General features: G+C 41.4%; 1 protein-coding gene across 1 annotated transcript in view; it reads left to right on the top strand.

The window, feature by feature from the left end:
• COL4A3 (collagen type IV alpha 3 chain) overlaps positions 1 to 13,122 on the top strand; it is a 118,750-nt gene that overhangs the window by 72,301 nt on the left and 33,327 nt on the right. Inside the window, exons 14-22 of the mRNA XM_081815301.1 lie at positions 842 to 904; positions 1,302 to 1,361; positions 2,588 to 2,632; positions 3,134 to 3,187; positions 4,131 to 4,172; positions 6,223 to 6,307; positions 7,529 to 7,564; positions 9,776 to 9,940; positions 12,806 to 12,898. Coding sequence (XP_081671427.1) covers positions 842 to 904; positions 1,302 to 1,361; positions 2,588 to 2,632; positions 3,134 to 3,187; positions 4,131 to 4,172; positions 6,223 to 6,307; positions 7,529 to 7,564; positions 9,776 to 9,940; positions 12,806 to 12,898 — 643 coding nt within the window. The remainder of the gene's footprint in view (positions 1 to 841; positions 905 to 1,301; positions 1,362 to 2,587; positions 2,633 to 3,133; positions 3,188 to 4,130; positions 4,173 to 6,222; positions 6,308 to 7,528; positions 7,565 to 9,775; positions 9,941 to 12,805; positions 12,899 to 13,122) is intronic.

Genomic DNA, 13,122 nt, shown 5'->3' with positions numbered 1-13,122 from the left:
CTTTTAGTGTATTTGTGGGGTTGTACAACTATTACCACATGCAATTTTAGAACATTTTCATCACCTAAAAAATAAACCCCTTAGCCTCTCCAATATAATTAATTCTTAATGATAGAAGTTTTGTTTATCAAAACAAAACTGAGAAGAGTTAAAACAAAACATGGTGAAATTTGATATGACCAAAATAATATCACTGAAGATTGGAAAAAATTGATGTAAGGAAAATAACTAAACTTCTCAGAGGTAATCAACAAAAATAAAATTAATGAAGTATAAAATTTTATTGACTGGAAATGGACAGAAAAATAAATCTTATCTTGACGAAAACTAGATCTGGAAGATTTGACCTAGGGGAAAATCTCTGAGTTTGAAAAAAATGATGCTCCAAGAGGAGACCCACACTGGAGAAAATACAGTCAATAAATGTGATAAGAACACAAACAAACCTGATTAACACAATCAAATCCTCCTTATAACATATGATCAGAAATTAATTGATCCCAATGAAAATAATTCTGTATATTTATATTAAAAATGAAAATAAGATACATTGGGAATGATTTGAATGTGGTTATTGAAAACTGATTCAGGAATTAAATTGATTTAACATATTTGGATCCAAAAGATACTTTCTTTAAAACAACAAAAGTTCATATATGGCTTCAACGGGTTCACAAGTATAAAATCTGAAATAGGAAAAATGATAATCTGTCATGTTAACAGGAGATACATAAGTAGTTTGTAGATCCAGTTCGTTGAACAGATGGAGAAAATTTTCAAGTAAAAGCGGTATAATCTTGTTTGATCTGTGTGTAATGACTTTAAATTGTTTTTGTCGCAGGATCTCAAGGGGGAAAAGGGAGACAAGGGAGCCCTGGGGAAATCCGGACCTCCTGGACCCTCAGTAGGTTCTTTAGAGTCATGCTGTTCCCTCGAAACATGAAGTAGAGCCTTAGTGTGTATTTGGATGTATGATCTACTTTTAAATCTTAATATTAGCTAAAGCATGATAATATTTCACCACAGACATCATGGAATATACTAGAATTATTTCACAGCCTCTTCTAGCTGAATTCCCTGCGAGGTTGTACACCCACCCACTGCCTCTCTCCCATCTTATGATTTATCTTCAGCATCTGGTATTTTAGCATCTGTTTTTAAATGAACACTTATACATGAGATGACCCCCCATTTGAACATTTTAAAATATAACAGAATAATCAGAAGGAAAAACTTAATGACAATCGAGGTGAGTCAAAAAATCGATTCATAAAATTTGACATAACTCTCATTAATTACAGGGACCGCCTGGAGAATCTTATGGATCTCAAAAAGGTGCTCCTGGAGAGCCTGGCCTGCAGGTAAATTTGGAAACTCAGTATCGTGTGCAGCCTGTATCAGTCAATGCTTAGGTCTCTTTAGAAGGCAAGTGTAAGATGCCCAATTCAAACTAGCTTTGATTTTTGTAAGTTTTTTTAAAAGATTTAAGAAATGAAACTTATTTGTTCAAGTATCTGAGGATTTCAAGGCTAAAACAGCCTTCGAGAACTTCAGAGCCTGAAACAAGATGGGCAGGACTCTCCCTATCATGTCTCCTCCTCTGTGGGTATTGGCTTCGTGGTCTCCTTTGACACTGATCTTCCACATAGGCATCAATGGGGAGGAAGAGCAGGAAGTAGCAGAGGACCGCTTCAGGTTAATGGCATCCAAGAAGATCGTGTGTCTCCCTGTGTCCACTAATAACACCCCCAAGAATCGCTCTAATTGGCCCAGCTTGGTCCTATGTCTCACCCTGGAGAGACGACTGTGGCCAGGAGGGAAAGTTCCCAGGATTGGCCAGGCCAGCGGGGTGGGGGCTACTGTGACCGACAGTCCCATGAGACCCACACAGAGTGAGGAAAGGGCAGCTCTCCACAGAAGATGGGGCACACTGTGGCGTGGGTGCTGGGAAGACAGAAGCAACCGGGGTCCACTCACCCACCCAGCTCTATTTTGGAAAGATTTAAACACATATATTGTTTAAAGACTCTAAAGATTATACATCAAGAAAGGTATTTTTTTCTAAGAAAAAGCGTTCAGTCAATATGATGTTTAATTCTATCACAGAGGGTAAACATTGTAATAGTTCATCTAAAAGCCTTGTCTGTTTGGGACACTGCAATATGCCTTTATAAATATATTCAAATATTGGCACGTGTGCAGGTCAGGGAATTGCCAACATTTCAAATAAATACTTTGAGTGTGAACTCCTCCCTCTTTCTAGGTCTTTTTGTCCATTTCTCTGGTTTTTCAATTTTTCTTCCAAGCTGGGATGGGCAGTATCAAATCTCATTGAATTAGCTAATCTTACTTTCCAATCTTTCTTCCATTTACCCTCCCTAATTTCCCATTCTGACTGGCTTCTGCCTTCCTCAGCAAGAGAAGGTCTGTGATTAAATTGGTTTTTCTTCTAACAAATGGGTAGAAAGTTTCAGTCAGGCTCTCTTGCCCGAGGTCAAAAGGAAATGATCATATCATTTACGTTTTCCATATTTATTAAAGATCCATATTTATTAAATTATGTGTTTTTGCTTTGTTTTTGTTTTAGGGAAAACCTGGCAAAGATGGTGCCCCTGGTTTCCCCGGCACTGAGGTAAAGACATGTTTGGCCCATTGATGTTGTTGAAATGTCAGTCCCATTAGACGAAGAAGGATTTGGGGAATCACTATTAGTTATGAAGCTAGCAAAAGCATATAGCTTTTTAAACCTGTATTTGAGAATCATAGTGTTACACCCTCACTGCGAAGAGAGATCATCCGAACACATCGTATTTTGTCTTTTCAAAAAGGATTTCCAGGGCGCCTGGGTGGCTCAGTCAGTTAAGTGTCCGACTCTTGATTTTGGCTCGGGTCCTGATCTCAGCATTATGGGACTGAGCCCCGAAATGGGCTCCATGCTCAGCCGGGAGTCTGCTTGAAGATTCTCTCTCTCCCTCTCCCTCTTTCCCTCCCCCACTCATGGGTGCACATGCTCTCTCTCTCTCAAATAAATAAATAAATCTTAAAGAAATGGGGGCGGGGAGTTCCAACTGTTCCTGCTTCCCACAGAAGAAATTGACTTGTATGTCTTCTGACCTATTCTCTTTTTCCACAGGGAGCCAAAGGCAACAGGGGCTTCCCTGGGTTACGGGGTAAAGACGGCATTAAGGTGATTCCCCTCTCTAACATCCTGTCTTCAGCCTTTTTAGTTGGTTGGGTTTTGCCCACCCTTTCCCAGTCATGCCCTGAAAAGAGGTACAAGGGGTTGCAATCAGAGTTCATTAAAGTAGCTTAGTTTTATTTGTTAAGAGGAAATGAGAGATGTGACAAATTTACTTAGACACCCAAAGGGCAGTTTTGTGGGAAAGATCTAAAACTTGTCTGTGTGGTGGAAGCTGCCTGACATCATGACCAGTGAGATTTAGTTTCTTCATGAGGAAGGAGTTGGACAAGTCCTGCAAGTGAAGGTTTCTGGTCACTGGAGGTCAAGTGTAGGCTGAACCCCATGAGTCTAGTTCTGGGTCATGACACACTCAAAGGTCATGATCAGTGAATTATGAACTGTATTCCATTTCATTTGTTGCTGACAACATGTTACAGATGTTTTCAAATATTGTCATTTCAAGTCATTGTAGGCATATGGGCAGATTCAAGATTTATCCTATACTAGTATGACTTCTGGTAGAATTCTGAAAGTGCTGTCCTGATTTGGTAAGGAAGGGCGTTGGTTACAGGTTAGTTGGGACCCTGGTAATTGCACACAACCTGCAACCTGGTTTTACTGTGCCTGTAATCTGGGGGAGAACATGGGGATGTGAAATGCATAGGAACACCCTCTGAAGGTATTGACATGGAAAAAACACATAAAAGCTACTAGAACAACAACCTCTTCCCAAGACCTTGATGACAGGATTCTTGTCCCAGATATGGCCCTCCAGGGAAATGACCCAAAGTCAATGTCCCTTTCATTTTAACTTGGTTTGTACATTACATGGAAATAACATGACTTTTAGCATTAATTTATTGTTTAACTGTTTTGCTTTTTAAGCATACTAAATATGTAAATACTTTGGATTAACGTCCTCATAATTTGTAACTGTCTTTCAATACAGGGGTGGAAAGGGGACATTGGCCCTCCAGGATTTCGTGGTCCAGTAAGTGTAACTAAAGACAGTATCCATGTTGGTGCGCCGGGGTGGCTCAGTGGTTAAGTGTCTGCCTTCAGCTCAGGTCATGATCCCAGGGTCCTGGGATCGAGCCCCGCATCAGGCTCCCTGCTCCGCGGGAAGCCTGCTTCTCCCTCTCCCACTCCCCCTGCTTGTGTTCCCTCTCTCGTTGTCTCTCTCTCTGTCAAATAAATAAAAATAAAAAAATCTTAAAAAAAAAAAAGACAGTATCCATGTCATATTTGATCAAGTCCTTCAAAGTATCAAGGAAATTTTGAATCTCTCATTAAAGATAGAGATTATGGTATTTACTTTTTTATCAAGCCAGGGAAGAAAATAGCTGTTGTCATTATTTGTCCATTGGACAATGGATAAATATTTCTATTTGGTCCTATTTGGTCTCTGGAAGGCACTAGAGATGCCCACCCTGGGCCGTGGGAAAGAAGAAACCCCTTGTCCAATCAGACATGGCCCAAACAGACCTGTGCCCTTGGGCAGAGTAGGAAGGGTGCACTGGAGGTCAGCTGGGGCACCCAGGGGAGAGGGAGCCCGCTCCACCCACTCCAGCTGGGCCCACATATGACAACCTGTATTTCCATGCACCAGAAGCTCAACCAGGGCCAGCGAAAACCAGTGACCGCCCCCCCCCCCCCAGCTCAAACTCCTCTCTCCGGCATGGACATGGATTTGATGTCTGTCAGCTCCTGACTTCAGAGTGCCCATATTCTCTATTTTGGGACCCTGTAGCTTAAGGACCCAGGCTCTGAATTCTGGTATCCCTTTCTCTCCTGCCTTTAAAAGACAGTAGTTCTCACATTCAGTGTGCTGAGCAGAGCTGCCATTTGTGATTATGCTGGTTGTATGGAAAGGTCCATGATGATAAAACCTTCGTGGGGTGGGGGTGAGAGGGTTCCATTACTGCGTTGCAGTTCTCAGACCCCTCAGGCTAACCAATTTAACTCAGTAACTGGAGGAGCATCCTGGAAATTCGCATCTTCACACAACAAGCCAATGATCCAGATGCAAGTAGTCCCAAAATACTTTTATGGAGTTGCCAGGAAGAAGAAATGGGCCATTTTGTGAAAGCACTTAGCCAGCGCTTGGCAGGTGCATGTATGTCATTATGGATTTTGTGATGGAGATTATTACATTATCATTACTGTCACTATTATGAATTATTTTTGTGATTTTATACATAACTGATTAATCACAATACTTTTGTTATCTTTTTTAAACACACCAACAAAGTAATTGGCCCCATGCAGCATATGAGAAAACAAAACAACACCAAAATTTTTATATTTCCATCTTCTTTCCTTCAAGATAAGTGTACTGAATTCTAAGTGAAATCGATTTGTCAGTTGCGCTTGAGAGAAATTCTTAGCATTCCTAGTTTGCTGTGTGTGTTTCAATTCTATATAATTCTGCAGCTTCTAGTAACTTCCTTGGAAGTTCCACTTAGGAAGCAGATGGTTAAGGAGACCAGCAGTAGGTCCACCAAGCATGTTAGAAACAATAACCCTCAATATTATTGCAAGCCAATGGTATCCTGAAATTCAAAGAAACAATCAATGGAGTATTTTTTGATGTGTGGGTCCCAACATACTCTGAAATAAAGTTAGTCCATGAGGACAAGCGTTTTTTAAAAAAAGTGAAATAGAATATAATAAAAAAAAAATCAGAGTTGATAATATGTCAAAATGGTAAGTCACTGCTTGTGAAACTTTAATTTCAGTATACATATCCCCACATATCTAGGTATGGATAGAACTGTGAGTGTGTGAGCTGGCTCACATCATAAAATGTATTTCTCACTGAAAGCCCATGAAATATATGATATGGTGATACCAGAAACATCAACTTTGATCTTTAAATTTATCCATCATGTATACATGACTTTATTCTTGCTAACACATCAACTTATGAATTCAGGAAAATTCCATTTGGGGGTGGGGGGAAAGGACATTGAAATATTGCATTTGGTGAGCTCACCATAAATAGCTATCCTTTCTCTTTATTTGTTTATTTTTCCTTGAAGACAGAATATTATGATTCATACCAGGAAAAGGGAGATGAAGGACTTCCAGGCCCACCAGGGCCCAAAGGAGCTCGTGGCCCACAGGGTGAGAATAAATTTCTTCCTAAAGCATTTGCTGACCATGTCCATGTGTTTATTTCCAGGCAATGTATAACAAACGTGCTTATAGACCTAGAATTTGCAGGGGGCAAAAGGAAGGTTTCCCAATTTTCATGGATGGTAGTATTGGTATGTCCTAATTTTCATACTTTTATATGAAAATTCCATAGGTACTATACCATAGAAGTTAATTAAATTCTCTTTGTGTATGAAAGCATCAAGTTCAAGTCTGACAAGAAAACACAAACGTGGCCAGAGGGCAGGAGGAGGGAATGGGAAGAATCGGCAATCTCAGGGGGATAGAAAAGAAAAAAACAGAGACCCTGAAAAACTGTAACTTGAGAAAATCCACCCAATTGTGACAAGAGGGGCCTGAAACCTGGGTTTCCTGACTCCTGGCACCATGAAGTAGAGTCACATCTACTCAGATGCTGTCCCTTTGGATAGATTAGAAAGGTGTAGGCCAAGAGCTCTCCTCTGTGGCCACACATCAGAGAATCCCTGGGAACTTCTAAATAATGACATGCCAAGGTCTCATCCCTGGCATTCTGATGTAACTGTCTGGAGGGGGGCCCTGGGCACCGGGAGATTGTAAAAGCTCCCCAGATTATTCTAGTGTGCAGGCAGGATCGAGAACCACCAACCTAAGGCAAATTGTTGATACAAATAAGATTTCAAAGGAGAATTTCACTTACAAGAGTACAAATTCCCAGTGTTCTTAAATAAATGGACAGAGAAGTATAGACACGGATATAGATTTTTTTTAATCTGGTATGTCCACTATAAATCACTCATATGTATCAGAGAATTAGAACCCCGTTGCACTGTCACGGCTAGAAGTGATCTGAGAGGTAACATCTGGACAAACCACAGGACCTGGACAGTTCCAGCTATTTGCTGTTCTTCCATCTGCACCATTCCAGCCAAGCGTCAAAAGCAGAGCAGACTCCTAGTAAATGTCTGCTGACTTGTTTGCAGGTGGTAAGGTGCCGTGATTCGCTTCTGAGTGTTAGGCATCTCAGACTAGTTTCTTCTCTGTAGTTTGTCTAAATAAGTGAAGCTTTCTAATATCTATGTGAGAGTGGAAGAGAAAGTATGAAAGTATTTATTATTAATTACGATAATGTGGTCAGCCAAGATTTCAAAAATGGGGGGAGGGAAGTATTTATGTCCTTATGAGTAATCAGTTACTGTTACGGATTTGTAGGTCCCAGCGGCTCCCCTGGGGTTCCTGGAAGTGCTGGTATGTACATGTTTCTTGGGGCACCAATAGAATGGAAAATTACGGGGGCGCCTGGGAGGCTCAGTCGGTTAAGCATCTGCCTTCGGCTCAGGTCGTGATCTCGAGGTCCTGGGATGGAGCCCCACATCGGGCTCCCTGCTCAGCGGGAAGCCTGCTTCTCCCTCTCCCTCTGCTCCTCCCCCCTGCTCATGCTCTCTTTCTCTCCAATGAATAAATAACAAATCTTAAAAAAAAAAAAAAGGAAAATCACGTTTGCATTGCTTACATAAGACAAATGTTTCATTAATTGATCTAAAAATGATTCCAGCTTCTTCATTGTTAACTTTGTGACTCATAGCAGAAAAGGGAGTGGAAGCTGACACAAAGCGACTTAGGAATGCTCTTTTACTTCTCAGTGGTTTTAACTAAAGTGTAAGGCAAAAACTGGTGTAGGAGCAGAAGCCTTGAAGCTCAGAGGAGGCACAGAGGTAGAAAACAGTAATTTATAGTAATTAGGTTGGTTAAAAGTGGTAGTTTTCATAGTGTACCACATGTTGTGTAAGTACATAGATTGCACTTTTTTTTTTTTAGATTTATTTATTTATTTGAGAGACAGAGCGCGCACAAGCCGGGAGAGGGGCAGAGGGAAAGAATCGCAAACAGACTCCCTGCTGAGTGTGGAGCCCTACACGGGGCTCAATCCCACACCTTGATATCATGACCTGAGCCGATACCAAGAGTAGCTGGCTTAACCAACTGAGCAACCCAGGCAGCCCATAGATTAAACTTTTATGTGTTTATGTTTTATAAAAACACCCATGAGTCACTGGAGTGGTTGCCTCTTGAGAGAGGAAGACTAGGATCAAGGACATTTAATCAAGGATTAACCTAAGTGGCTTTAATTATAACTAAAATGCTGTCATGTGTCATTTTGTAGAGGAAACGAAACCATGAAAAAAATAGCAAAGATTTGATAAGCCCTGCCATTGATTACATTTTTCTCCATACCTTGTTGTATATTTAAACTATTTCATAATTTTGAAAATGAATTGAAATTAAGTGATTGCAGAACTATATGTATCTTATAATCCCACTGTAAAAAAAATAGATAAATGGATAAATATTATAGGTACCTGCATGTGCATGGAAAAATATACACCAAATTGTTAACAATGGGTATCTCTCTCTTTTTTTTTTAAGATTTTATTTATTTATTTGACAGAGAGAAACAGAGAGAGAGAGGGAACACAAGCAGGGGGAGTGGGAGAGGGAGAAGCAGGCCTCCCACTGAGCAGGGAGCCTGATGCAGGGCTTGATCCCAGGACCCTGGGATCATGACCTGAGCCGAAGGCAGACGCTTAACGACTGAGCCACCCAGGCGCCCCAACAATGAGTATCTCTTGAAGTTGGAATACAAAAGGATATTTTAGAGATCTGGCCAAAGATTAGGGAAGAGTTTTTTCTCTCCACCAGTGCCCCCCAAGTAATGAATAGGCTCCTTTAGGAAGTAAAAATTACAAATCTCTAAAACAGATGCCAATCACAGGGATTTGCTTTTATGGCAAAATCCTTATGCTCAATAATCAGAAATAATCAGATATTACCCCTGCTGGTTCTCAGCCCTTTGGTGGTGAGGTCTTTCTTCTTTATAGTTAAACTGTTTGCAAGGCATGGATTCGAGACGGGCCCTCTCCTCACATCCTTGTCACCTTACGAGGGATAGATGAAATGGTTTTGTACCACCTGGCAAGGCTTGTCTCCCAGGAGATGCTTACCTCCCCACCATGCTCTTTTATAACTAAGATGTTTGGCAGGAATGAAGTCCAATTAGGACAGTCTCTCTTTCTCATTTCAGACACTGAAAGGTAGGTATCTTCTAGTCGCTAATGAAAAAATCCACAAAGCAGCACATATCGAAGAATTTCTCATGAGATCCTTTTAAACAAAAAGACAACAGTGTGTCTCTAACTCTGTTTCAGTCCCTTGTAATAAATAAGTCCCTGTCTTACTTACCTCATGGGACTGGGACGTTCTGGGCTTCGCTGTGCCGTGAAAGTTTAACAAGGCCACAGATGAAGGAAGGAAGATATTCTTTTTGTTTTATATGCTTTCTATGCCTCTCGATTGTGTAACTTTTGTTAATAAGAATACGTTACTTTCTGCAATTAAAAAAGTAATATATATGAGTCAGGAAAACATTGAAAATGCACTAACATGATTCTTTTCTCCAAGGGTCATTGAGGCTTGGCCCCAGAGGAGCCCCTGGATCTCCAGGAGTGAAAGGAAGTAAAGGGGAACGAGGGCCCCCAGGAAAGAATGCAGTGGGGCCTCCTGGGTCCCCAGGTTGTCCTGGTTCACCAGGCCCTATTGGGTTGCAGGGATATCCAGGACCACCAGGTAGATACCTAACGGGCCCCTATTGTGTACATTGCCCAATAACAGATGTGTGCAAATCAATGGCAATGAACCTTACTTGCATCTTGGCTGTCAGTCTGTGTCGATCTTAGGAGCAATCTTTCTGCTGCCGTTTCATCTGATGAGCTATCTGTGAAGACAGCTCGGGTAGAATAAGGACATAGCAGGTGCAGCAAGGCTTTAGCCTGAGCTCCCACAGAGGGCGGAGTGCGAGGCAGGGACAAGGGACAGTGAAGCAGAGAAGGAGGGATGGTTATCAGGTTGGCCTCGGCCAAGTCTGCAACTGCTTGTCTGGTCCCTGGAGAATATCTTCCTAAAAGCTACAACTTTGTGTCAGGACAATTTGTCCCAGGGGAACAAGAGGCAAGAATTTATCTACCCATTCCTATTAGTCGTGGGTCGAAGATATATCCCACAGGACCACACTAACCACCCCCCACACACACACACACTCTTCCAGGCTGTGTTAGCATGGCTCCCAGGGCATCCCATGCCCTGGCATCAGCAGGAAGTGTGGGGCAAGGAGGTGTGGGCTGGAGGTGTGGGCTGGAGGTGCAAGGAGGTGTGGGCTGGAGGTGTGGGCTGGAGGTGCAGCAGGGGCATGGGGCAAGATGCTGCCAGATAAAGTGGGTCAGAGACCACACAGCTGCAGCCTAGAGGACGGGAAGTGCCTGGAGTTGACTTCACCTCTCTAGCCCCCCACAGCCACCTAGCATTCTCTGCTGGCTGACAGGTACACAGAACCTCAGAACATATGGGTCACTCTTTGTCTCTTAAAACACCTCTCTGGAAGGTTCCTGGGAGGTCTTGTGTTTTATACTCAACCTTCCTAACAGCCCTAAGAATCTTCTGTTGTGTCAGGGATTTTGTTTTTAAGAAAGGATTTATTATTTATAGACAGTGTGATTATAAATCTGGAAGATCCAAAAGAATAATCTGGAAAACTCTTAGTGTTAATAAGATAATTCAGCTAAATGTCTGGCTATTTGAGCAATATTTGAAAAAAAATAAAAGCTTCCCTTTAGGCCAATGGCTATTTAAGAAATTATCCCATTAATAAAACAATATAATGTCCAAGAACAAAAGCTGTCAAGCTCTGGTGTGAACCTATGTGGAAAACAAAGCAAAATAAAACTTAACTAAAACCTTTCATTGTGTCGGGGATTTTAACAATTTCTAGTCCTCCAAGTCTTTTTCAAGATGTAGGTTTAATGTGCTCATTTTATCGACCAGGGCCTGATGTGCACAGCTCTTGGCGCTAATGAGTGCCGTAATCGGGCTCTGGACCCCGGGTGCCTGAGGTAATACAGCTCCCTCTGCAAGACACCATGCATCCTCTCCCCATAGAGGTGGCTCTGGTTTCCTGTCTTCTCTTACCTAAGCAACACCTGTCTGTCCATCTAGTTGCAGCTTCAACTTGAAGTCCTGCAGAATGTTTACACTGAGCCCACATCCTGTAACACCCAAGCTTATCCCGATGGTAGCGTTTCTCACATTGCCAGTCTTTGTCAGTTTCCCCTACTAGACTTCAAAGCTCTTTGAGGTCAGACACTGTGTCTGGTTTGCTCTTTTAAGCTCAGCATGTAGCACAGGGGCTGGAACATTGTAGGTACTCAAATATTTGTTGACTTAAGTATGACATGACTAGGAAAATGTGCAAGTAAATACAAATGTATAAGTATGTAAGTTTACATATATGTCTACCTTAAGTATAAAACTGCCATTACATTTTACTGTTTAAAGATAACTATCCAAGTAAGAAGGGAAAAATGAAGGGGGGGAAATCTGAGGGGGAGACGAACCATGAGAGATGATGGACTCTGAGAAACAAACTGAGGGTTCTGGAGGGGAGAGGGGAGGTGGGATGGGTTAGCCTGGTGAGGGGTATTAAAGAGGGCACATACTGAATGGAGCACTGGGTGTTATACGCAAACAATGAATCATGGAACACTACATCAAAAACTAATGATGTAATGTATGGTGATTAACATAACATAATAAAATTTTTAAAAATTAAAAATAAATAAATAAATAAATAAATAAAAATAAAGATAACTATCCAGCCATCTTAAAGACACAGAAAACTGGATCACAAAATGAGCATTCCTTTCAGAGTCAAGCAAACATTACCCACACCCCATTCCATCTCAATTAAATGTCTCCACTGATACCTTGTTGCTCTGAAATTTGGAGCAGCTATAGGCATTGTTTTGAAATATTTAGTTTCATCAGCATTGCCTTCAACCTAGATTTGAAATGGCAAGACCAAAAAATCCAGTCATAGAACACAAGAGTTTAAGAGCATTAGCTGTTCATTGTAACATTATGGTAGCAGATACATGTGAAAAACTGGGAAGAGGTTTCTTGAAGAATGACAAACTCAGTTGATGTGAACAAGCCATGCAGAGAAAATAGATGATACTCTATCAAAACCTTTTCACTCAATATGTATTAAGCATCTACAATATATCAGGAAGATTTAGTGTACCTGAGATAATAGAACGCGATGTGACCCTTTGCCTAAACATTCTAAAGGATAGTCTTGGAATAATTGGAAATAATTGGCTAAAATAACATAGGTTGATTTTATGATGAGAACCAACCAGATAACAACTTTCAAAGAATCACTGCACTAGTATCAAAAAATATCACATGTCTGTAGTGAGAAAGGAAAAGCTGGTCAACACACTTCAGTCTTCAATTGCAGATAACCTTCAAAAGATGCAGCCTCCAAAACAAATATGGGGGACATGCACATAGAATAATACATCTTACTGAAACACTTGCTAATTGAATAAAAAACACAAAAAGAAACAAAACACTAGTTTTGGTGTTGTCTTTTTGCAGGTGACATCGTTTTTCGCAAAGGTCCACCTGGAGATGGTGGACTCCCAGGCCTTGTAGGGTTTCCAGGAATCCCGGGAGCCGATGGGCCCAAAGGTTGGTTCAATCAGTGGTGATGCTCTATGAAAGCAAGCCATTCTCATCATCATTCCTATCACTGATTCGCCCCTCGAAACAACAATGATCCCAAACTGCAGTCAGGGGTGGCTTCTTTTACAAAAGAATTGCCTAAAAGTAGGGCGCCTGGGTGGCTCAGTTGGTTAAGCGACTGCCTTCGGCTCAGGTCATGATCCTGGAGTCCCAGGATCGAGTCCCACATC

This window comes from Leptonychotes weddellii, chromosome 3 (genome assembly GCF_054177405.1).
Source record: "Leptonychotes weddellii isolate Sample4059 chromosome 3, ASM5417740v2, whole genome shotgun sequence".
In the NCBI taxonomy this organism is placed as follows: domain Eukaryota; kingdom Metazoa; phylum Chordata; class Mammalia; order Carnivora; family Phocidae; genus Leptonychotes; species Leptonychotes weddellii.
The sequence above is the reverse complement of the archived record's forward strand: the minus strand, read 5'-3'. Positions and strand labels throughout refer to the sequence as shown.